At 43.1% G+C, this 25,016-nt stretch overlaps 1 protein-coding gene across 4 annotated transcripts in view; it reads left to right on the top strand.

Moving 5' to 3' along the window:
- Positions 1 to 24,782, top strand: part of ITGA9 (integrin subunit alpha 9) — a 458,012-nt gene extending 433,230 nt beyond the window's left edge. For all 4 annotated transcript variants that reach the window (XM_053599997.1, XM_053599996.1, XM_053599998.1 and 1 more), the window contains 2 exons: positions 6,432 to 6,551; positions 19,406 to 24,782. In XM_053599997.1, coding sequence (XP_053455972.1) covers positions 6,432 to 6,551; positions 19,406 to 19,504 — 219 coding nt within the window. In that variant the 3' untranslated portion in view covers positions 19,505 to 24,782. The remainder of the gene's footprint in view (positions 1 to 6,431; positions 6,552 to 19,405) is intronic.
- Positions 24,783 to 25,016: the final 234 nt, after the last annotated feature.

Consider the following 25,016-nt stretch of genomic DNA (forward strand, 5'->3'; position numbering starts at 1 on the left):
TGAAGGTTCCCTCACCTTAAAGAGTGAGAAGGAGCTAGAACTGGAACTATGAAGTATTCAGCTACAGTATTAAAACTCAGTTCTGTGGAGCCGCAGGTTCCCTTGAGTTGCTTTAGGAGCTGCGGAGGCGAGGGTAGGGAGGCATAGGGGAATGGAATGGAAGCTGAGGAGAGAAGCCCTGCTTTTTCTGTTTTTTCTTTTTTTAATTTTTTTTTAATTTTCTATATTGTTTCAGGTTAATTTGAGAGTATAAAGAATTATGTCACAATGTTTGCATTTGTTAGGTAGAGTCCCTCTTATAATTTTGTCCTGCCCCCAAGAGGTGTGCCATACACCATGACTCTCTTTCCTCCCCTCTTTCTGCTCCCTCATTCCCCTGCCTTGAATTGATCTGAGTTTTTCTCTTATGTGGGTATGTATTAGATCAACTACTAGCTTCATGTTAGTATTGAGTACATTGGATTCTTGTTCCTCCATCCTTCTGATACTTTACTAAGAAGAAATGTGTTTCAACTCCATCCAGGTTAATACAAAAGATATAAAGTCTCCATCTTTTATGGCTCAATAGTATTCTATGGTATACCTATACCACAGTTTGTTGATCCATTCCTGGACTGGTGAGCATTTAGTTTGTTTCTACATCTTGGCAAAAGTAAATTGAGCTTCAGTAAACAATCTAGTGCAAATGTCCATGTGATAAAATGATTTTTTTTTCTTCTGGGTAGATGCCTACTAATGGGATTGCAGGATTAAATGGAAGTCTAATTTGAGTTCTTTGAGGATTCTCAATCCTTCCAAAAAGGTTGTGTAGTCCCATGCTTTTTCTGTTTTATACGTGGGAATGCTACAGTAGGTTTTCTGTGCTAAAAGAAATGGAAAATTGCTGTGTTTCTAAGTACTCAGAGAATTAGTAATTCTGCTGAAAATTGGAGAATAGAACAGACTTCTTGGAAGAGTCATTTTTAAAAAAATTGTTTTTTACTTGGCTTAAAAATACTTCATTTTTAAAAGCTTTAAATAGTAAAAAGTAGAAAAGAGAAATCTAAAAACAAAACCTATTTACTTTTCAAATTTCCTACCCTTTTTTTGTAAAGCTGAAGTTTTCTATGCATTAAATGATATCCTGATTTTTTAACTTTTTTCCCCATTTTATTACCATGTTTTCAAAAATATCTAAAATTTGGCAGTCAGACGAAAAGATGATTATTGTCCTTTCAATATCATACTGGAAAATTCCCTAGCCTCTTTCTACTTAAAGTGTGTTTCATGGACCAGCAGCACTGCATCAATGGGAAGCTTATATGAAACGTAAACTCTCAGGCCCACTCCAGGCTTACTAATTCAATCTATATTTTAACGAAGTTCCTCCTGTGATTCTTATATACAATAAAATTTGAGAAGCTCTGATCAAACAGGCCTGCATAACTCTATAGAACTCAAATTGTGTGAACTTACATATTAACTTGTAGAAGACTGATAAGTTTTAAATGACTCTTGCCAGTAAAGATAAAAATGACTTCTATTTGACTGGAAATATAATCCCAAAGATTATAGTTTATCACTCTGCAGGATATTAGCCAATTATGTATTTGATTTAGTAATCTGATTTCCGCCCTTTCTTTTCTGTGATAACACGCTTTTTTCAGATCATTTTTTAAACTTGTTTCACCATCCTGCTGACTCCCTCCGTGATAAATTAAATAAATCTTTAACATATATTCACTATGCATTTGTATGAGAATCAAACGTTTAACTTCTTGAAAATTATACCTGACAGCCACCTTTGGTGTCATCATTTCTAATAGCTCTGTGATAATCCATTTTGTGATTGAACATAATTTGCTTATGTCAACAATTTGTCTTATTGTTAGACATTTAGGACAGTTCCAATTGTGTACCAATATAAATAATTCTTCAGTGAACATCTTTGGGCATAAAACTTTTTCCATATTTTATATTTCTTCCCCTTGAGTAAGTTTTTAAGTACAGAATTAATGAGTCAAAGGTTATAGACATTTTTTAAGAGCAATAATAGGGCTTGTCAAATGGGCAAGGAAGGAAGGGCATTCCAGGTAGCAAATGCAGTCTGCAGAGTGTCTGGGGACCATGGAGACTCTCATGGAGGGAGGAGGCTAACCGGCTAGAATGCGAATATGTGTCTGGGGAAGGGCTGGATGGGTAGGAAGGAGACCAGCTTGCAAAGGGCCTGGCATCCTGAATTAGATGCTCAGTATAAAGGGAAGCCATTGCTAATGTAATCTGAGAAGTGACGTGATAAGACCCATGTTTTAGAAAGTCTTCTCTGAGCCTCCTGAAATAGTGCTGGTGACAGAAGTTGAGGTCTGAACTGGGTTAGTAACTGGGGATGGAAACAAGAGAATAGAGAGAAAAGATGTGTGGAGAGGTGTAGGGGCAGAGCCAAGATGTCCCACCTCCTTGGTAGTGTATTTGAGACTTGATCATTGGTGCCTCTTGACTCTCTCTTAGTCCATGCTGTTATTCCTTCCTTTGGGTTTTGGTTTTCACTTTAAGATGTGGCTTCTTAAAACTGTGGGATGCTCAGATCATCACCCACGATGAGTTTATTGGAGTCATGATGTGAGAGATGGGGCTCTGCCAAAGCATGTAGCACACATCCAAGAGGATGAACAGCATCACTAAAAATAATAAGAGATGAAGCACACATTCCAGGGAAGTGACAGGCATTCCTATGGAATTTGCCAGACTAAACTGAAGCAGCTACTCTAACCTTCTCTGCATACAAAGCCAGACCTCCAATGTAGCCTTGCTGGGATGCAGATTTCATCCAGCCCTGAGAAGCCATCTGGGTTAGCACAGAGGCTTAACTTTGCTGTTACTCCCAACTGAGCTTCCAGCCTGTCTCAGCAATTCAGTGTCAGAAAGAAGGGTTAGCAGACTTTTATTACATGACCAGGCACCAGGCACTTTCAGAGAACTGTTGCATCTTCTACTTCAGAATCCCATTTCAGGCCGGGCATGGTGGCTCACACCTCTAATCTTAGCTGCGGCAGGTGGATCACCTGAGCTCAGGAGTTCGAGACCAGCCTAGGCAAGAGTGAGACCCCGTCTCTAAAAATAGGTGTTGTGGAAGGCGCCTGTAGTCCCAGCTACTCAGGAAGCTGAGGCAAGAGGATCATTTGAGCCCAAGAATTTGAGGTTGCTGTGAGCTATGATGCCACAGCACTCTATCGAGGGTGACGAACAAACAAAGTGAGACTCTGTCTAAAAACAAACAAACAAGCAAACAAAAAAAACCCATTTCACAGAGAAGGAAACTGAGAGTCATATCTTGGTTGCCTAATGCGGCACCAGGACCAGGATTAAATAGCTGATCCTCCTTCCACTCCATCTTCCCCCATAGTTCCTTACAGTTCATGTGTATATGAGAAAATGATAAGAAAGTTTGCAAGTGGGAAGTTATTTGATCCATAGCTTTTTAGGGGAAAGAACTCAAAGACATGAATCTGTCTGTCTTTAATCACTAATTTTAACCAAATAGAAAGAAGTGGATTTAGGCTGACAGGCCTCAGAGCCTGTTCCTATCTCACTGCCTCCCATCCCCAACCCAAATGTTCCACCCTCAAGATTGCCTATTGTCTGACAGTTGCTCCTTGGAATAGCCCTAAACTAGAAACTACCTCCATGTCCACCTGTGGTAGCAGGAGTAAGTAAATCATGGTGTGTCCACACAGTGAGATACTACCCGGCAACCAGAGTGGGCATGCCGCAACTTGGAGGAATCTCCCAAACATAATGTCGAGAGAAAGAAACCAGAGACAGTATAGTTCACACAGTGTCATCCTGGGACTGTGAGGACAAAAGCAGGTGATGCTAATCTAGGCTGTTAGAAGTCAGGGCAGAGATTACCCTGGGTGGGGGTTGTGACTGGGAAGGTGAGGGGAGCTTCTGAGGAGCTAGTCACATTCAGTTTCTAGATCTGGGTGCTGGTCATACACATGTATTTATCATTCAGTATGTGAAAACTCAGTGAGCTGTATACTTACACTTTTCCTACATATATTAGACTTTAATAAATAATTTTGAAAAACTAAAAAGTAGCCAGCTGTGTACAACCTCAAAATAATCTCCCTGCCAGGATTGATAATGGTGCTAACAGGAGCACCCTCCATTTGCCAACATGGGCTCTGAGCCAGATGCTGTGCGGAAGGTGCTATGGACAGTATCCTCTTCTATTCTCTAGGGAGGTGCTGTTCTGCTCCTGTTATGCAGATGAAGAAACTGCACTCAGAGAAATGAAGTGTCTAGCCCAAGGTCACACAACTAGTGAGAATGTGCTATAGTGAGGCCTCATTTCTATTCCCAGGAAAGCTTAATGTGTTTGGTTTTTTGTTTTGTTTTGTTTTTTGAGACAGAGTCTTACTTTGTCATCCTCAGTAGAGTGCTGTGACATCACAGCTCACAGCAACCTCTAACTCTTGGACTCAAGCGATTCTCTTGCCTCAGCCTCCCAAGTAGGTGGGACTATGGGCACCCGGCACAACACCATTTTGTTGTTGTTGTTGTAGTTATTGTTGTTTAGCAGGCCCAAGCCAGATTCGAACCTGCCAGACCCAGTGTATGTGGCCATTGCCCTTAACCACTGAGCTATATGTACTAAGCCAGGCCTAATGTGTTTTGCAGGCATTTTCCTCTCACTTGTCCCCACAAAGAAAGGAATGCTTGCTCTGCCTGATTTTTCTTAAGATAATGCTCTGGATTCTGGATCTATAGGTATAACCGTGGCAGCCTATCTCAAGAATGACCATTTACCCCCAAACCTAGTGCACACACACTCTCCTGCCTCTGGTGTGGGAATGGGGGCAATGGGATAGAGATGGTTGCATTTTCTTTCCTTATCACCAGAGAAGAGAGAGTAAATAATCCATTTAATCAATAAATAGTCTGAAAAGAACATCATGGACACTCTGTGGTAGGTGGTGACAAGCTAAGATTTGTAGTTTTGAGGTTGGTAAGACCTGAGTTCAAACCCTGATTCTGCACTTGAAGTGCATAGCCCAGAGAAAAATCACTTATCCTCTCTGGACCTCTATGTTCCCCTCTGTAAAATGGGTATTGAAAGCCTCACAGGGTAGTTGTGTGAATTAGACAAGAGATTGCAAGAAAAGCACAGAGTCTGACAGAGAGGACATTCGGTGAATGTTACAGAAAGATAGGAGCCAGGCCCCAAAAAGGTTAAATAAGCAGTGTTGGACAGTAACAAGTCAGTATAATGCCCAGTCACTGCGTGGGCTTGAGCAAGGGGATGGACCACTGGGCCTTGGTGATCATTGAGGCTTCCTGGCAGAGGCAGATTGTCAGCTGACCTTGAGGGCTTAGCTAAGTTTAAATAGGCCTTTTCCAAGGCAGGGATGGGCATTCTTAGGAGATAGCACAGCTTGAGCAAAGACCTATGGTTGAGCCAGCCTATCTGTGGCAAAGGGAGATGATGGCTGCCTAGAGCTGGGATTTTTGTTTCGTTAGCAATGAGGAGCTTGAATGGGGCTAGCATTAGAGACAGTTATTTAGCAGCAGAAAACATACCAGATGCTTTGAATTTAACAAACCACACTCTACTGTGACTAGAAGGGCTAGAGCAGAGCTGAAGGGGATAGTCAGTGGTGAGCTGACACAGGCTTAATAATCATTTCTCTGGCAGAAGGGCAGGGGAGTCCTGATATCTGTGGTGTGAATACTTCTACCACAGCCCATTTCAAACTACCATCACTATGTCACCAGATGCATAATTAGGAAGAGATGCACAGTTGGCTCTTGTGAGTTGGTATGAGCCAACCCCAGCATACCACTGACTTCCAATAAAGTTGGGAAAACTTGCCTCTCTTCATTGAGACGTGGGCTCTGATTGCTTATGGCTTTTATGGGAAGCCACGGCAAAGAGCCAAGTTGAGTTCCTTCAGTGTGGAGGGCACTGCCATGTGACCCAAGACAGACTGTGTTCTAGCCCTTGTGTAGTCCAGAGTCTACTGCAGGAACTAGTATTAATCAAATAATTCCACTAAGTTACACATTGAACAGAACACTTGGGAAGGAGTTCTGTCGTACATGAAGAGCACAAAAATTAAAGGTCAGTTGTTGTCTGTTCTCAATCAGGAACAGAGGCTGTCTTCTAAGTTTTTCACTATAGTTTTGTTCACTTTACGATATTTAAATCAAGATTGTTGTCACTGCAACCCTTTCAAGAACTGGGGCTTGCATTCAAGTGTGTTTTCAGGTGCTAATGAAAAATCCATCAGTCTATAACCAGAAACTGTACCTAGCAGAGTCCATTCTTTAGTGACCATGGTCCGGACACTTGTCTCTAGTTCTCTACAAATGTCAAGCCCAGGCTGGCCTTCATCATGCTGCAGGTGCTTCTGTTCGGGAAACATTTTCACTTTTTCATTGCCTCCTAGGTGGTCTTCGAGGCCTTGCACAATCTGGAGCCACGAGGCTACGTCGTGGGGTGGATCATCGCCATAAGTTTGCTGGTGGGCATCCTCATCTTCCTGCTGCTGGCAGTGTTGCTCTGGAAGGTGAGTCACAGGTCCCCATGGAGTCCCTACCCATGGATGCCCAGGCTTCTTGAGTCTCCAGGGTTAGAGCACCTTGGAAGGGTTTCCTTTTGTCCCTTCTTGACGCAGGTTCAGTAGAGGACAGGGAATAGAATCTTGGCTTACTTTAAGGCCATTTATAACTGAGGATTTGGGCCACTTTAGGGAAAGAGCAAAAGTCTCAGTCACCTCTTTTCTTACCTTCCCTAAGAGTTGTCTCAGTGCTAACATAGGACGGTGGGAACCTAACTCCAAAAGAGAAGCCTGGGGAGTAACAGCTGGGAGGGGCATGGTTTACCATTCACTTGAAGAAAGAATAAGAAAGGGAACTACAGAGCAAGTCTTCTTTTCCCCTGTAGAATATGAGAAAGACTTCTGCCCAGAAGACTCAGTTGTAATCCTAATTAATTTCCTTGGAATTATAGCTGAGATGGGCTATAAATCTAGAACAGTGACTGGGTAGTTTCATTGGAAGTTCTTATAGCCCCACTGTGGTTCACCTGTACAGAACCCAGGGTGCAGCCTCGCCCTGCCTCCTTCACCAGGGAACACCTGCTCTTTCATGTCTTGTATCAAACATCACTCTGTCAAGGAGAAAGGGCTGTCCTCACCCCCACGTCTAGGAGGATTTCTTTGCCTCCCATTCTCAGAAATCTAGAGTCCTTTTACTTCAGAAACCTCTATATTCATCAGTAATGGTATCAGAGTCATTACCTGATAAAGGCCTGTCTCCCACTGGGCAGTAATGTTCCAGTGAATGGGGCCCATGTGTCCCCAGCTCCAAAATAGATGGGAAACACAGCTGGGACTTCCTGACACCAAAGCCCACGCATCTAAGTTTCACATCCAGGTAGGAACAGCCTCTTAGATTAAAATGAATGGATATTTTAAAATCAAATAATTAATTTCTTTGGAATTACGAAATAATGTGTATTGATTGACCGAATGTGGACAATAAATCTGGAAAAAAATATAACAAGTATACTTCAGACTACACAAGAAGTCTAGAAACACAGGAAAAGTAATGCATTTATTGTACTTTTTTCAGATTAGTAATTAGATTCATTGCTTTAAATTTAGAGGTATTTCACCTAAAAATGTGTCTCAGTGTTGAAGAAAATATATTGAACATATTACTCGAAAATAATATATTCCCATGCTTTTCAGACATCCCATGTACTATTTTGCAACCTGTTGCCCCCTGAAGATGATACTGTGAGCGTCTTTCTGTGTTGTTCAAATCTCATTTCCAGCACTGTCCTAAGGCTATAGAGTGTGCACAGTTTACCCATTGGTCCCCTGATGTTGGAATTTAGGTTGGTCCTGGTGTCATACTTCTTTTAATAGTGCCACAGTAAATACCCTTGGAGCCAAATATTTGCACAAAATCCTCATTATGTGCTTAGAAAAAAACCTTGAAAGTAGAATTACAGAGCCAAAGAGAGAGTGTGTTTTAAGCCTTTTATTATTATTGCAAATTGCCCTCTAAAAAGGTTATGCTGATTCACACTCCCACACACAGTGTATCTATCAGAAGTATCTGTTTTCCTGTATATTTGTCACTAGTGGAAATTACCTTTTTTTAAACATCTGCCAATTTGTTGTTATTTAATCTGCATTGCCAGAAAGATTCTTAATTCTCCCTTTTCTCCAACTCCAACTCCTTCCTGCTGGGACGGCCTCTGGTCTGTGGGTGGAGAACAAAGCCTGCTCAGTGTTTGGATCTAAATAGACAAGCTTCTCACTGCGTAGTGAGAGCTCTGGGGGGAAGGGGGGGTCTGCATGTGCATGCACACGCATGTATGTACACTTCCTTTTGCTTTATATGGGCCCTTAAAATGAGAGGAGATGCTCTCCCCCATAGGTAGATGTATGGGACCAGATAGGGCACAGAATGGGGGCCCCACTCAGGGGTATCCTATTGCCTCTGCACACACCCACCTCTTCCTACCTGCCATCTGCTTTGCTTCACTTTTGCCGTGTTTGTTTTAAAAAAGTGTGGTTATAGGAGATGGCTGACATGGTGGCCAGACCCCTGAGGTCACCCAGCTGTGCAGGATCCAAGAAAGCAGACTTCACTGTCTGCCAGGCCTGGGAGGGCAGCCACTCATGGCAATCAAGGGGTACACCACATGCCTTAGCCCAGACAAGGTCTAGCCTCCACTAACAGTGGTAGGGAAGCTTTGAGGAGGCTGTTCAGTGAGGCCACATGGGTCAAAACAGCTTTGCTAGTCTTCCCAGAGCAGCATTTCATTGCCACCCACATTTATTGAATGCTGTGTCCCAAGCACTGCTCCTGCACTGGGCACCAGGATGTGAAGATGACTGTGCCCCTTCCCTGCCTGTGCTGGCCTGACCACCTAGCATAGCGCAGGGTGGCAACAGCCCTGCACAGACTGGCCTGGAAGCTGAGAAGACTCCAGGAACCCCCTTCCTCTCTCCTGGTGAGGGGGTGGGATTAAAAGGTCACGCAGTGCAGTGTGGTGGACGGGGTGGGCATTGCAGGCTGACAGCTATAGTCTGTTGTGCTGGCTCTCTCACTTGTCAGCTGTGAGGTCTTGGGAGTGTCACCAAGCTTGGTATGTGGAGGTCATGCAGGGAAAATGCTTAGCACTGTGCTTAGCACATAGAAAACCCCAGTAGAAGTCAGAGGACATTTCACAAATGAGGTGTCATTCACGTGTGACCTTGGGTTGGAATTGAGTTTTTCAGGAAGGAAAGGGAAGATGGATATCCCATCTAGAGGGCCGAGGAGGTGAGAAAATAAGCAAAGTTTGTGGGGAACAGCCTGTGAGGTAAGTCACAGAAAGGCTTCCAACGAGGCCATCTACTGCTATTGAGAAGGCCCCACTGAGGAGGGAGAGGGCGGGAGGCTGTAAGCACAGCTGTGGAGTGGCCAGATCTGTGTCGAGAGAGAGATCTGGGGACAGGGAGGGGGTTGCGGGGGCAGGGCCATCTCCATGGATGGAGAGGAGGAGACCAAGCTAGAACAGGCAGATTTGGTGACTTGTTAGACTTGAGAGGTCAGAAAGACAAAAAGTGCAGCTTTCTCTCTGTTATTATTCTAACAAAGAGTACGTGCCCTTACCCAGGATGGAGAAGACAGGATTAGAAGTAGCTCTTGAGTGGCTCCTTATGATTGCTTGCCACTGCCTCAAGCTCATTAGCCAAAAGTGGTTATTACCCAAAATATGTTGCACAAACATGAATTGTGATGCATTGACAATACCACATGGCCAGTGCCTTTATTCAGCACACAGTATTGGGCCCCTACTAGGTGGCAGGCCCTGGGCAAAGGGGCCGAGATAAAACAACAGCCCTCACTCAATCCTGACCTCTGAGAAAAGCTGTTAGAGAGAGCTGAGCAGAGGGATGAGGGGTGAGCAGGAGTTGGGCTCTCCCTCAGTCCCTGGGCTGTCCTACACATACAGTGTGGTACTACTAACTGTTTCTCTAAAACAGAAAGGCCTGATGGGGCAGCGAATGCCTTTGCCGGAGTTGAGTTTCAGGCTCCCTGGCTGTGTCCTGTCTCCTCATCTGCCTCTAACTCTGTGTAGGTCCCCAGGGCCTTCCAGAAAAAAGGCCCATCCACTGGCATCTCAGGCATTCTCTCATGCTTGGCAGCAGCAGGCCCTGGCTCCAAGGCAAAATCCACAACCAAGGCCCCAAGCTAACCAGACCCTTCTTCAAATTCTGAAATAGATCCTAATCAGCTTTCCCAATGCCGAGATGTTAGCAGGCACTGGGAGCCATAATTTAAACTTTATGTGCAAGGATTACAGTAGCTTGCCAAACCACCATGCAGGAAGAAAACTTTGAAATATGAAACTCTTTTAAAGGAGGAAAATCCAAATGAGTTCCTTCTCCTTTCCTTCAGCTCCTGACTGGGTTTGAAGATGCCTGGCCCTGGCACCTCTTCAAGACAATCATACAGGCCTGTTTATGAGCATAAAGTTTAATTGTTCAGAGGTGAAGGAGGGATAACAACTTTGTATGTGACTTTAAGAAATGCCTTCAGCTCATTAAGCCAGCCTAGCTCCTGTGAAAAGATAGCAAAGTGGCTAGGTGTCTTTTCTTTGGAAGAAAGACACCTTCTTTCCCTCAATTAGGGCTCCCAGCTCCCCACCCTGCCTCTCTCATGCCTTCCTCCTGTCTGCCCTTCTGTCTGTCTGCCACTCAGTGATGGGAAACGCTCTGAGTCGTCCTCCAGTGCTTTCAACCAAAGACCCTTCATCTCCTCTCCTTTCTCGCAAGCTGAGATGATTCGGAGAAAAGGGAAGTGCCTCTGCTTTGCCAGCCCTATGGCTAGTCCCTTCCCAGAAGGCCTAGAACCTGATTACCCAAGTGGCAGGAGAGCAGTCTGCACAATGTCTTTGCCGCCCTGGAGAAAAGGCTGCCTCAAGCTCTGTCAACTGGGGCTGTTCCAACAGTCTGCTGCCTCAGGGTTGGCTATGGGTTCATGGTTTTTATTTGAGAGCATTACTTCTGACGGCAGGCAGAAACGTTTAGAAAAATAAATCTGTGAAATGGCTCAGAGAATGTGTAAGGTTTAGCAGCCCTTTTAGAGGTCACTGGGTGATCACCTTCCCTCCAAACTGGGCTGTGAAAACCCATCTTTGCTTCTCCAAAGGAAAAAGAAAACACAGACACATGAGCATGCACACACACATGCACATGCCTCTCACACTGCCACAATCAAAACCACGTGCAGAGACATTCAGAGGGAGCTTGTTTATGTTTGGAAGTAAATATTGGGCTGATGTTGCACTGTCGACATCTTGAGACAGAGACTTGCTATGTAAATAGTCAAGTAACTGAAGAGACCCATAAACATGAGGCCTTGAGTTAGTCCAAAGAAGGAGCAGGGCTGAGGTCCTTAGAATAGGAAGCAACCCAAAGGTTGCTCAGGAACTTCGAGTCCAGCTGCCATGGCTATGTCTGGCCAGTCATGAGCCGGGAAGGCAGAGGCTGGGGCTGCATGGCTGGATACCCTAGAACCAACTCAGGCCTCAGCCCTTAGGCCTCACATCCACCCACCTAATTAGGGCTAATATCAGGGGGAAATCTGCTCTTTCTTTAGTTTTCTGGCAGTTTTTCGAGAAAGGGTTATATGATAAAATTGTTTAAGTCCGTCAAGAGGGTTCAGGGAGCTGTTCTTTGGGGCTGCAGGCCCTGTCAGGACCAGTGAAGACTCAAAACCAGAAAGCACACTGCTCCAGGTCGAGCAAAGATGACTGGAGTCTCCTCCTCCAGCATTTCTATGAATGTTTCTTCTGCTACAGGCAGAATAGTGAACATAGCCCCTTTCCTCTGAAGTGGCAAAGCAAGGCCTGGAAAGTCCCAGAAAAATTGCAGGAAAACATTAACTGTTGGACTGGAAGTTAAGTGTAGGGCTGCTGAGGGTCCAGGTTATCTCATCATTAACCATTTCCCAGCACCCTCAGGGTGGGCTCAGCTGCCAGCAAAAGGAGGGATTCACCCCAGCACGTCTCAGAGTTTTCCCTGAGGTACCCAGGAGCACTAGCAAGAGTGGGTATGTGTGTTAACTTAACTTTGGGGTGTGCTGACTTCCCGAGAGTAGGGAGAATTTAGGCCACCATAGTGAGGAGTAGGTAAAATTGGCTATGAAGTACTGTGGCAGGGTGAAGGGCCACACAGATCTCCTCTGGCACGTGAGATTTATCCCCATGTCTCTTGGGTAAAAGGACCACAGATTCTCCTCGACTTACAATACTGTAAGTCAAAAATGCATTTAATGCCCTGATAAACCCACCATGAAGTTAAAAAATTCTAAGTTGAATCATCATTAAGTCAGGGACCATCTGTACTTGACAGATGATCAAATTCAGCATCATTATCTTTAGTTTAATGTTACTCAAGGGGATAGCAAAACCTTGCTGAATTACGTTTTTCACTTCCCTGTTCCTAATTGACATTCTACTTAAAAATGTTAGCTAGGAAGATCTGCTCTTTATTTGCTATTTGCAGTTTTGCAGTTGTGGAGACCTACAGAGAACTGTATTATGCCGACTATGAGGGGCTTACAGGACGTGCTCTTTCCAGTTCTTGCAAATCACTATAGGTGATTTGTTCTTGTGAGTTGTTTGTTTTGACTTTTTGAAAAAAAGGATTGGTGTTTGGTATTTTTCCATTCCTGATGAGATTCTCAGACAGTCACTATGGTATGTGAGTTAAGAGTCCTAGACCTACAGACTAAGACCCTAAATCTGATGCTTCTGAGACATCTGATAGAGAGCTAAGACTTGTTCAACTCCTTCAAAGCTTGCCTCCTTTCTTCACTGGTAAAGTTATTAAAATGCCATAATTCAAAAGACTATGAAAGTTAAATAAATGAACATAACTTCATGTGTTTTGCAAATTTAAAGACCTCATGATTTTTTTATTAAATCATAACTTTGTACATTGAGGCATTTATGAGGTTCAGTGTACTGCTTTGATATGCAATGTGAAATGCTTATATTGAACTAAGTAACACATCCATCACAATTATACTTTTTTTTTTGCAGTTTTTGGCCGGGCTGGGTTTGAACCCGCTACCTCCGGCATATGGGGCTGGCGCCCTACTCCTTTGAGCCACAGGCGCCCCCCACCCCATACTCATTTCTTAATAGTTTCAAAATGTACCACTGCATCATGCACATTAGGTGAGGTCCCCCCCCGAATACCCTCCCTTCTCCCCTATCCACTCTCCCCTCCCCTCTCCTTCCTCTTCCCTTCTACTTTCTGGACTATAGTTATGTTTTGCCATTCATATGAATGTGTAGGTGACTATATATTGATTTCATAGTATTGTGTACATTGGATACTTTTTATTCCCATTCTCTGGCTATTTTATTAAGAAGAATATGTTCAAGGTGGTACCTGTAGCTCAAAGGAGTAGGGCGCCGGCCCCATATGCCAGAGGTGGTGGGTTCAAACTCAGCCCTGGCCAAAAACTACAAAAAAAAAGAATATGTTCTAGCTCCATCCAGGTAAACATAAAAGATGTGAAGTCTCCATCCTTTTTATGGCTGCATAGTATTCTGTGGTATACATATACCACAATTTGTTAATCCATTCATGGCTCGATGGGCACTTGGGCTGTTTCCATGTCTTGGATATTATGAACTGAGCTGCAGTAAACATTCTGGTACAAATATCTTTGTTGTAAAATAATTTTTGATCATCTGGTATATACCTAGTAGAGGAATTACAGGATTGAACGGTAGGTCTACTTTTAGTTCCTTGAGTGTTCTCCAAACTCCTTACCAAAAGGGTCATGTTAGCTTGCATTCCCACCAGCAGTGTAGAAGTGTTCCCTTTTCTCCACAACCACTCCAACAGCTGTAGCTTTGGGATTTTGTGATGTGGGCTAATCTTACTGGAGTTAGATGATATCTCAAAGTGGTTTTGATGTGCATTTCTCTGATGATTAAAGATGATGAGCATTTTTTCATGTGTTTGTAGGCCATGTGCCTGTCTTCATCAGAGAAGTTTCTGTTCAAGTCTCTTGCCCACATGGAAATGGGGTTATTTGTTCTTTTCTTATTGATTAGTTTGAGTTCTGTGTAGATTCTAGTTATCAGACCTTTGTCAGAACCATAACCTGCAAAAATCTTCTCCCATTCTGAAGGCTGTCAGTTTGCTTTACTTACTGTGCTCTTGGTTGTGCAAAAGTTTTTTAGTTTGATCAGATCCCAGTAATGTATTTTTGATGTTGCTTCAATTGCCCTGGGGGTCCTCCTCATAAAGGATTCTCCCAGGCCAATTTCGTCAAGTGTTTCTCCTATACTCTGTTCTAGTATTTTTATAGTTTCATGAAAGACTTCAAATTAAAAAAATTGAAAATTTAAATTTCAAAAGATTTCATAATATTTTTTTTTTTTAATTTGACATCAAACAAGGACTCAGTGCCTTGTTACACCTTAGAGTGAGTCCTGAGCACACAGCTATGTGGCCTACAACCTACAACCTTGAATTTACTGCGGGAACAATAGAAAAAGCTGTCACCAGGTTTTAGGGCTGGTAGAGGTCTAAGAATGCCATTGATGTCTCGGGCAAAGACAAAGACCCTAGGGCTTAGAGCCAGAAAATGACCTTCCTTGTGGGCTAGAGGGTAGTTAGTAGGAGCTTGAGTAATAATCAGGATTCTGTACTCCTTATACCACGTCTCTCCCACAGCTCTCTCCTGAGCAGGCCCTATGGCCCTAGACAAGCTTATATGACAGCTATCTGCAGGGAGACTAGTACTCTCTATCAAAGGGTTCTGTCAAAACTAAGCTCAAAACAAAAGTACAAGGGAGAGATCTTTCTTTTCTGAAATAGAATTAGTTTGATCATGTAAGAAAAAGTATTAGTTTGGTAGGGTCACCATTAGACCATATGGCACCTTTGTACAAACTAGTAAAACAGCACCTCTTCCTAAGACCCTCTACTTCTTTACATCTATCAGAAAATTCAGAAAAATCTATCTGAAAATTCAGAAAGACACTTTAGTGCCATCTGTTGGAAAATAGTTGTAACAAATTTATATATCTAGGATACTGGTGATGTGAGTGGCACTCCCTGCTCCCTTATATAGAGTGCACGGCCTGCACTATTGTTCCCGCCACTTCTTTGCCATATTCTAAGAATTGGTCTTTACTCAAGATGGCTGCCTCTTAGTACCACTGTGAGGCCAGTGGTGACAGTCCTCATCGTCATCTCCTTGAAAGCCACATCTGATCTGCATTCTTGGGTTTATTGGTATGCTTTTGAGGAAAAGAGACTAGAGCAATGGCAGGGAGCCTCTCCTGGGGGGCAGGTAGGAGCCTGCAGTCCTGGTGCCCTTGGTGTGTAGAAGCTTCTCTCTGGGCCCCACCTCCCATCCCCCAAAGTGATTGATTATTGGAATGAGAAAAGGACATGTTCAGGGATCCTGTTGCTATCCTGGGAAACTTTGAAAAGTATCCCAAAGAACTGATCAGGGACTCCAGATGGCTTAGAGGTTGGAAGGGAAATGAATTGCAGCATTATATTCAAAAGAAGAGTTATGGTTTGAAATCGAATCTTCATTGATGACCTGCACAACCTTAATAAATGCATCAGCTATCTCTGCAAACACTTTAACCAATATGGAAAGTAGCGGTAGAGAAAACTGCTAACTATGCAAGAGGCTCATCTGTTTCCCTAAAGAAGTGCAACAGTACTTTTCTCTAGGAGGAAAGGGCTTTGTATTGTCTGTATAATAAAATGGAGTCCCTTGGGGAAAATAAAATTGGTCTTTGGAGCCCAAAAACGAAAGACATACATCAGTGGCAGCTCCAACCTCCCATCCAAGAGATTATACATAGGTTGTGTTGGGAACAGGAATCAAGGCCCTGCAGCACTGGGGTGGGGCATAACAGTTTGCAGGACTATTTCTGAGAACAGCTGTACAGGAACTGGCAGCCAGAGGTAGGACGGACGGGAGATGATTTTCAGGCCTAATGATGACACTACTCCATTGAGAAAAAGAGTTCATCCTGGATGTCTGCAAGAGCTGACAATGCCTTCACTTTACTGACAGCATGAAAAGTCTGGTTCAGCAAGACAAGGCACATGGATGCTTTTTATATCTAGAATTCTGTTATAACTAAAATCCATGTCCCTCTGATTCATCCAAAGTCAACAAAAATCAAGTTCTGTACCAGTCAGAGTATGCTGCATAACAAACTACTCTGACATTTAGTGGCTTAAAAACAACATCCATCTATGCAACTCAATTCTGTGGGTTGATGATTTGGATTGAGCTCAACTGGGCAGTTCTTTGGTTTCAGCCAGGCTCACACATGTATTTGCAAGCAGTTAGGGCTTCCCTGGTCAGGGAGGGCTTCAGCTGGTGGTCTCTCACCTTCCAGCAGATTAGATCAGTCTGTTTGTCTACAGTCAGGGTAGGGTTAAGAGGAAGTTATTGGAAGTGTGCGAGAGTAATCGGGGGCATAAGTGTGGGACAGATAGCATCACCGCCCTGTCATCCAATTGTCAAAGCAGGTCTCAGCCAAGATTCAAAGCTGGGAAAATAGACTCCACTACATGACGAGAATAGCTACAGAGTCACATGGACATGTTGAGAAAGGAAGGTTTGTGGACATTTTTGTACTTTATCACTAGTACCAAGTCCAGGTGAGACAGAAACTTCTGGGGAACAAAAGCACAAATCCTGCCTTGAGGAGTCCTCAAACAAATATAGGTCATAAGGAAGCAGACTGTTAAAATTCTGCTTAATTGGTGCCACAGTAGGGATATGTCTCTGGAATTAAAACTGGAGAGCTGGGAATTATTGAGACCTTATATCATCAGCAGCCGAAGCTATTGCTAAAGAATCTTATTTCCTGTAACATCCAGCCGTAGTTTCATGATTATGTTCTCCTCGATGCAGAAAATACACATGACTAGCCACATTATTATCTTTCAAGAAATATATTTCAAGCAGTTACTTCTTAGACATTTCCATTAAGTCTGGATCTGATTTTCTGGCCGTACTGTGGGAATGACAACAGTGACTCTTCTTCATTATCCAGAATGTTCAGGCCTCCCCTGTAGAGGGGAGAAGGTGGTAGAGATTTGAGAAGAAGAAAGTACATGTGTGGAGGTATTAGATCACAGGGTTCTGATAAACGTGGGCTTATGCTGGAAAGAAACCGCCAAGACTGAAAAACCAGGAACTCAATGTCTGTTTATAAAACTGATCTTAAGGATTGAAGCTCCGACCATAGGACTCTGACCAATTCTAAGAAAGCTTCTGTTCCATCCCAGTCATTCAAACTGGACCATCTTGTTAACTCCGCTCAAAATGAATGCTTAGGATGTCCTTGGCAATGTGAATGGAGCTACCTGGAAGCTCTCCTGACAGTTCTTATCTTTGGCTAGGCCAGTAGGTCCCCTATTTGGCAGGAAGTGGATAGGAAGATGGTGTAGTAAGACATTCCTGATCTCCACCTGCTTTCCTCTTTTGTGGGGTGGTTCCTGCCCATCGGGGTAACTGTGGTGCCTCTCTGCATACTTGGCTCACAGTGAAGAAGTCTGAGGACAAATACACAGATGACAAAAACATTACATGTGCCCATGAGAACTGGGTTTGCTTCATGATTTGTGGGCATGTTTATATGTGTACTCACTGTTGGCAGGAGACTGTAGAGATTTCTGGTTGTAAGAGTTTTCAAATATGACTATGGGAATTACCAGCTAATGATAATGTGGTGCCACAAACTTGCGGTACAACAGCAGATCAAGTGCCTGTTTCAATCCCCACATTCAAGAGCATTGAAACAAGGATTTAAGTGCAAGTAGTTTATTTAGTAGTTAATCTTAGGAAAGAATGTTGGAGGGCAGGAAAGTAAGGCAGGGAAGAGAAGGAAGCCAGCGAAGGATGTTTATCAATATGGTTACCTCTGTGAACAAGTTCCACTGGGAAACTCTGGTAGAACATATGGAGCTGGAATATTCATATTCATAACCCACCATAGTCAGTCATGCTTAAGAGCAGTGCAGGGAGGGATGTCTGACCCCAGAAACAGAGGCCACCATGCTGGTGAGCAAAGGATGAGAGATCCCCTCTCCCTGAGTGTGGGAGAAAAGGTAAGCTTTGGGCGACACAAGGTTGCTTCGACGCTTGGTGGTAGTACCTGTGATGAGTATGGAAGAAAAACCAGAAAATCATCTTAGCATATGTGACAAGCCATAAAACCAAGTGTTATATCAGGGGGAGAGTCTTTTTAGAACTAAGATAAAGGAAATTGCCATCTTGGATCAGGATAAAACGTCAGTTCTAGATGAGCACATGCTGTGTACTGTGGTGCACAGATAGCATGAATTCCACAGGTTGAGAGAAAGATCTAGATGACAAGGGAGGACATGGACCTGCAGACACTTAGAAATACCTACTATGTGAGAATAGTGTTTATAAAATTATTCTGCAGATGGCTAATATCTGTTAGGATAGTAATAGTTTTATCAAAGCCAAATAAACATGCAAAATGTCAGGCCCCAGATTTCCTCCCCACCAGAGTTATCAGATCCTTTACCCTTCTGCTACACATTATGAATCTCTAAAAGAAAGAAAGAGAGAGAGAGAGAGAGAGAGAGAAAGGAAGGAAGGAAGGAAAGAAAGAAGGAAAGAAAGAGAGAAAGAGAGAGAGAGAAAGAAAGAAAGAAAGAAGCATTTCCCTAACTTATTGGCCCTAATGCCTTTGAAAAACCCTCATTAACTAGGGTTCCCCAGCACACAGTTTGGGAAATAATATGCCAGAAGTATGTTACAAGGAATAAGCAGCTCCCCATAAGATAGCCAGCAGGGAGTCCATGCATTTTGAAAAGAGGCTTTACATGATGCTTTTCTTGCTGGTGTGCTTTCTAAAAACCATCCAACCTGCCAGGTGTGGTGGCTCACGCCCATAACCCTGGCACTCTGGGAGGCTGAAGTGGGTGGATCACTTAAGCTCAGGAGTTTGAGACCAGCCTGAGCAAGAGCAAGAGCAAGACCTCATCTCTACTAAAAATAGAAAAACTGCCCAGGTGTTATGGCCGGCACCTGTAGTCCCAGCTATTCAGGAGGCTAAGACGAGAGCATTGCTGCAAGTCCAAGAGTTTGTAGTTGCTGTGAGCTATGATGACACTGTGGCACTCTACCCAGGGTGACAGAGTGAGATTCTGTCTCAGAAAAAAAAAAAAACAAAAAAATCTACCCTGAGAAGTCCCCCATGCCTTCCAGCCCCATGAGTGTGGGTCATGCCTACTCAAAGGCTAGGCTGCCTTAGAAGCAAAATGGCTGATTCTCCAGCATTTCTAACTCAGCCCATCCTATTTCTGCCTTTCAGATGGGCTTCTTTCGCCGAAGGTACAAAGAAATTATCGAAGCTGAGAAGAACCGGAAAGAGAACGAAGACAGTTGGGACTGGGTCCAGAAAAACCAGTGAGCTGCCACACCAACCATGTGACCCAATCACTGGCCTGTCATCCTTGATCTTTGTATCTTCCATATTTGGAAGAAAAAAATCTCCTCCAGATTTTTCGGAGGCCCCACTGAAGCTGTTCTCTTCCTCATTCTATCTAGCCCAGGTGTCAGCCTGAGGCAGCCACTGTGGCCAGGTCACATGACCAGAGCCAGCACCACTTTCCTTTATAGATGAACTCTGAACTTTGGAAAGCAAGCTACGGAGCCGAGCAATATTTATGGATGCAACACACGTGGTCAACCCTCAGGGGAAAAGTGTTACCTAAAAGTATTTTTATAAATATAAGCCTTTTATACTGATTATGTCTTTATATTTGTATCAATGTTTTATTATTTCTATTAAATAGTTACATAATTCATTCAAGCACTGATATCCAACCTAAAATCATGGAAGTACATGTACATGAATTTGCAGATTTTAAAGGATAAAAATCTTACTGTACTTTGGAACTTGCTGTTTAAAAAGAAAAGACTTACAGATAAAATAAGCTGAAGAAACCTCATGTAATGAATCCACCAAGCTGACAGTGGTGCCTATAAACTGTGGATGTGGGAAGACCCCTAAGACAGTTCACGTCTTTATTGCCTAGAGTCAAGTATGGAGTTATGTGCTAAAGAACTGTTAAGTGTTTTTTCACATGTACCTTTCATTGGAAGACTCCCAGCAAGAATCTGGATGGAAAACCTGACTTCTAGCAGCAAGCCTGCTCTGTATCACCTTTCTACAGCAGACACCTTGCCCTCCTCCCACTTAAATTGGTGGATGAAAGCTTGGAGCAGTGCCAGTCAGTCATCTGGTAAACCTCAGAAGGACATCCTGGATGTCATGCATCAGAGTTTCTAGGCCACAAGGACAAAATCAGTTCTCCCTCAAGCAAAGACTGTTTGAAGGTCTCCATTTTCCCTAACTCTCTGCTGTCCCAACTAGTGGTAATTGCACATTCCTTCCCAGAGATGACTGTTCAACTTTTATTTTAATAAGTGTCTTAGGTGGGGTTCCCAAGAAGCAGACCCTGAAGAAGGTTTTATATGCAAGTAACTTACTAAGGAAGTGCCCCTAGGGGAATACTAGTAAAGGAGGGTGTGGGGAAGGAGAAGGGAAGCAGGACAGGGAAGGGGAGGAAGCCAGGTAAAGGTGCCATTTCAGGAAATATTCCCCAGAGAGCAACATCAGCCCCACCAGGGGGACTTTAGGGGGTAAGTTAGGTCTTCCGTAGTCCCACCCTGTGGCAAGGGAGCTGGGCTTTCATATTCCTGCACCTAGGAGAGATGCAAACATTCTGCTCTCAGTTCAGCTGGCAGAGTGGCCCCAGGAGCTAAGCCACAGGTGTACCCTCAAACTGAGGAGACCCCGAAATGATGCAGAGGGATCTGAGCAGAGCATCATCCCACGCCCTGCATGTGTGAACGCTGAGTTGCGGCCTGCAATATCCAAGGTCTCTGTTTGATAGTGGATACACTGTCAGATGCACTGTGCTGCCCGGTGTTGAATGCAGTGTTATTTTCTAAAAGGGCAACGAGATGATGGGATGTAGCATTCTCAGCACTGCACGTCACTCATAGTAATCACCCAGTAACTGCTAGTAGCTATGGCTGCTCTTCCCACTGCTGGCTAATCATCTCATAGACAGAAAACATGGGACTAAGAGCAGCATTTACAAAGAGTCTTAACAGCCTGCCGAAGCCGTAGCCACATACAGATGGCATCCAGAGGGAAGGAAACACTATGTAAGACCAAGGACCTTTCTTAGGAGTCTTTCTTTGTTCCTGGAAACTAACATGCTGAGAGTCTGTGAACATTGGGAAAAGACACAGAACTTAACTTCAGGGGAGACAGGTATTCTATACACATACTTGGCTGATACTCACAAACATATCTAAACTTTTGGCAAAATTATGAGGTTGCTAGGCAAGTGCAAACCGGGCATGGAGGGTGTGTGTCTTTTAGTTTCTTATTATGCAGTTGACCCTGCTGTGGAAAGATAATATGTCATGCTTCCTTCCTGGTGAACATGGAAATAGATAAAAAGCCAGAGGCACAAACTCTGATCCTAGAAGTCAGGGGTGTTGCTTTTAACTGTGAATGGAGGCACAGGGGTAGCTACAGAACAGGACCGGGCAAATTAACCAGTTCTCCATGCAGAGTTTGATTATGAGCTTTAGCAAAAGCAGTAAGAAAAGCAGTCTTGGGGGTGTTAGTTATTCATTTAACAGCCATTTGTAGGGTGCCTTGCTGTGTGGCAGGGAGTGTGCCAGGTGCTAGAGGTTCCCCAGATATTACCACAGGCACATTTTGCCTTAGGGTGGCAAGCCTCCTGCAATGGCATATAGAATGTGGATTTTTTAAAATGAGACCCCATTGGCCACATTTTTTTTTAATGGACTCTTGTTAGTGTGTCATGTTTTCCTTTAATAAATCATTTAGGATTCTTAGGTGGTAGATGCAGGACAGCTCCAACAGCAGCTTTGGTCAAATGCACTCATAGCCACTAACCTGCCTCCTGCAGGGAGTACAAATGCCCCTTGTGACTTACAGGCCCGCAGTTCTGCCAGCCAAAGGGCAAAACCCCATTTCAGAAAGGATGGAGTTCTATGGGCTAGCTCAGAGCTGGGATCCATTTGATTCTGCCTGAGAGACCCACAGGGTAGTTGTGTATACAGGTCACAATGACTTCATAAGGTAGTTTTTAAGAAAACCATACTTGGCAACACCAGGAGCAAATACTGGCAACTACCCCAGGTACCTGTCTGGGGAGGGACAGGACCTCTGTCTGATCATGCTGAGTCTCAGGTGGGGCTACAGGGCCTGTGGAGGTAACCATTTAGCACAATGGTAAAGAAGTCAAGAATATTGTTAGAGCTCCTTCAAACCGGGCGGTTCACCAGTGCCATCCCAATTCAGAAGCTCTCTACGTTGTCTCAGGGGGAGCAGGCAGGGTGAGTCGCTTGTCTGTGTTACCCCTCCAGGATATTCCTGGAGATGGCACAGTGTACTCTACTTTCTACCCTTCCTGCTTCTATGGAATTCCACTCTGGAATCCTGTAAGATGTTCACTTGGGCAGCATTACTTGAGTTTGTTTCAGCTTTTGGTTGTTTGTTCTGTATGATTTTAACCAATTGTTGGAGGATTCAGAAGCTTTTAAAATAGGACAAAGAAGCTTTGTAAAAATTGAGTAAAAAATAATGCCCCCTTTTCATAACCAGGTTCGCTTATGCTTAATTTACATAGGACTCTGGGGAGTTTGGATCATCCCCAAATGTTTCTGTTTTTTGTTAAAAACAGAAACCCAGCAGCACTCCTGGGAACATCTGGGACCTGTTTTCCATGTGGAAGTGTGACTAGTCCTCTAAACAATCCATGTGCTATATGCTACCTGTTGAACCCCAGCATGGAGATTTTGTGAAAGGTCATTTACGACTTTTATTTTGGGGTTATTTGGGGGTAAGGCATTATGGCCAGCTGAATGCAGTAATGCCTGGGTTACACATGACACATAAACCTAATGAGATGTATGCTTGGTTCAAATCTCTTCAAGTTTAGAGGTGCTACAAAGGACATTTGTTGCCTCAGACAAAAGGCAGAAAGTGAGTATCATTTCAGAAATGCTTCAAGTATGCACAGTTGTCGTTGATGTTTTGATATATAGGTAATAATATGCACAGTGGAGAATATTTTCTGAAACAAAGAATGGCTGGAGGGAGGATACAGAGCCAGTAGGGTCAAAATGAACCTTCTAGAATATCTTCTGATCTTTTAGCACATGGGAAGGATAGTGAACAAATTTCCCAACCTGGTGCAGTGCTTTATAGCACAATGATCTAGATTTCAGACTTTGTTAAGGTTTCTTTTTTAAAATTTCTAATGTGCATGGTGTGACTGGCAGATTGAGTTTAAAAGCTTTAAGAATGATTAATTGCATGGCAAGCACTCACGCTATCTGTACTTCCAGAATGTTACTGATGCATCCATGTACATTTCCACTGAGTAATTTTGGTGATGGGATGTGTGTGTTCCTCCTCACGATGTCACGTGTATTAAAGTCTAGTCAATCACTTCTAATTCACTTGCACTGTTTGGGAAATGCCAGGTTTACAAAGATACATGTTTGGAATAAAAATGGCTGCAAATGATTCAGAAGTTTGGTCTGTAATTTCTTTACTTATAAGAACTGTTTAAGGGTTTCAGTGTAATACAAGATGCATATTAAGAAGCATGTCAAGTTCCTCTCATTCCACATGAACAGCCCACCTGATGTAGTTGAACTTCCTCCAAACTTTGGCCTCCATACTGGTGGCCACCCGCCTCTTTGTGCATTACCCACCTGCCCAAGATAGGAGCTTGATCTTGAGCTAAATGTGCCTGGATAAAATAGGGCAGATTTCTCACTGTTAGACTTCTTCCACAAGTTACTCAGCATTTTTTCAGAAGCTTTTTGGTAGCATTCCTACACATCTACAGATAGAGTATTCTCTTAGATTTTTATTCTCCTTCATCTATCTAGTTATCCTCTTATCCCAAATGTTGTTCATTTGTGTTTTTCTCTTTTCCCTCGATGAAATCAACAAAGTTCTACTTATTTTATCAGTCTTTTAAAGAATAAGCCTTTGGCTATACCAATCAAGTCTATGGGGTTTTGCTCTATATTTCATTAATTACTACTTTTATATTTATTAAAATTTCATATTCTGCTTTCATGGTTAAAACTCACACACATACATACTACACAGTATACAAAAGGTATGAAAAAATACATAGAGGTTAGGATTAGTTAATTTTAAGTGGACAGGATTAGTTAATTTTAAGTGGACAGTAAAATCAGTATTTTTACTGATTACTTTGATTTCTGTGTTGTTTTTACTTGTCTAAATATTAGTTTTCTACAGTAAGCATGTATTTCTTTTGTAAAAATGATACATGCAAGTTATTTTTAAATAAAATTATGTCTGGAAGGGTATGAATTGCCAAGGAAAAAGAGATCTCAAATTGTAGGTGTGGAAAGAAAGATTTATTTCAGCAAAAAGTGGTAATAACCCTGACACTTCTGACAATGGTCCAGTGAGTAATTTCAAGCATTTTAATTCTGGATGCTTCCTGGCTTAACAAATCTGCTACCATCACTAAAGCTAACTAAATACACTTCTCTAAGGTTGTCTAACCTGTTTTTGTAAGCCAGTAAAGGACCTTGGCAAACTCAATGAGAACAAAAGATACAAAATTAAATAGAAGAAAAATCACTAATTAGTAAAGTCTGTTTCCTCTTCAATCAGGTTTTCAGTCTAGGAAATTACCTCTCATCCTTAAAGTCTGTCTCTTCATCTATGGTTAGTAACAGAATTAGTATAAGTGCTTACTTAGAGCTGTCAGAGTGATTGGCAGCTATCCTTCAGCAAAGTCATCTGTCCCTAAGATCGTGTCCACTCATTCTATGTGCACAACTAACTAAAGTGTGCATAAAATGATATCACCAGCACT

The sequence above is a fragment of the Nycticebus coucang genome, chromosome 8, assembly GCF_027406575.1.
Source record: "Nycticebus coucang isolate mNycCou1 chromosome 8, mNycCou1.pri, whole genome shotgun sequence".
Taxonomy (NCBI): domain Eukaryota; kingdom Metazoa; phylum Chordata; class Mammalia; order Primates; family Lorisidae; genus Nycticebus; species Nycticebus coucang.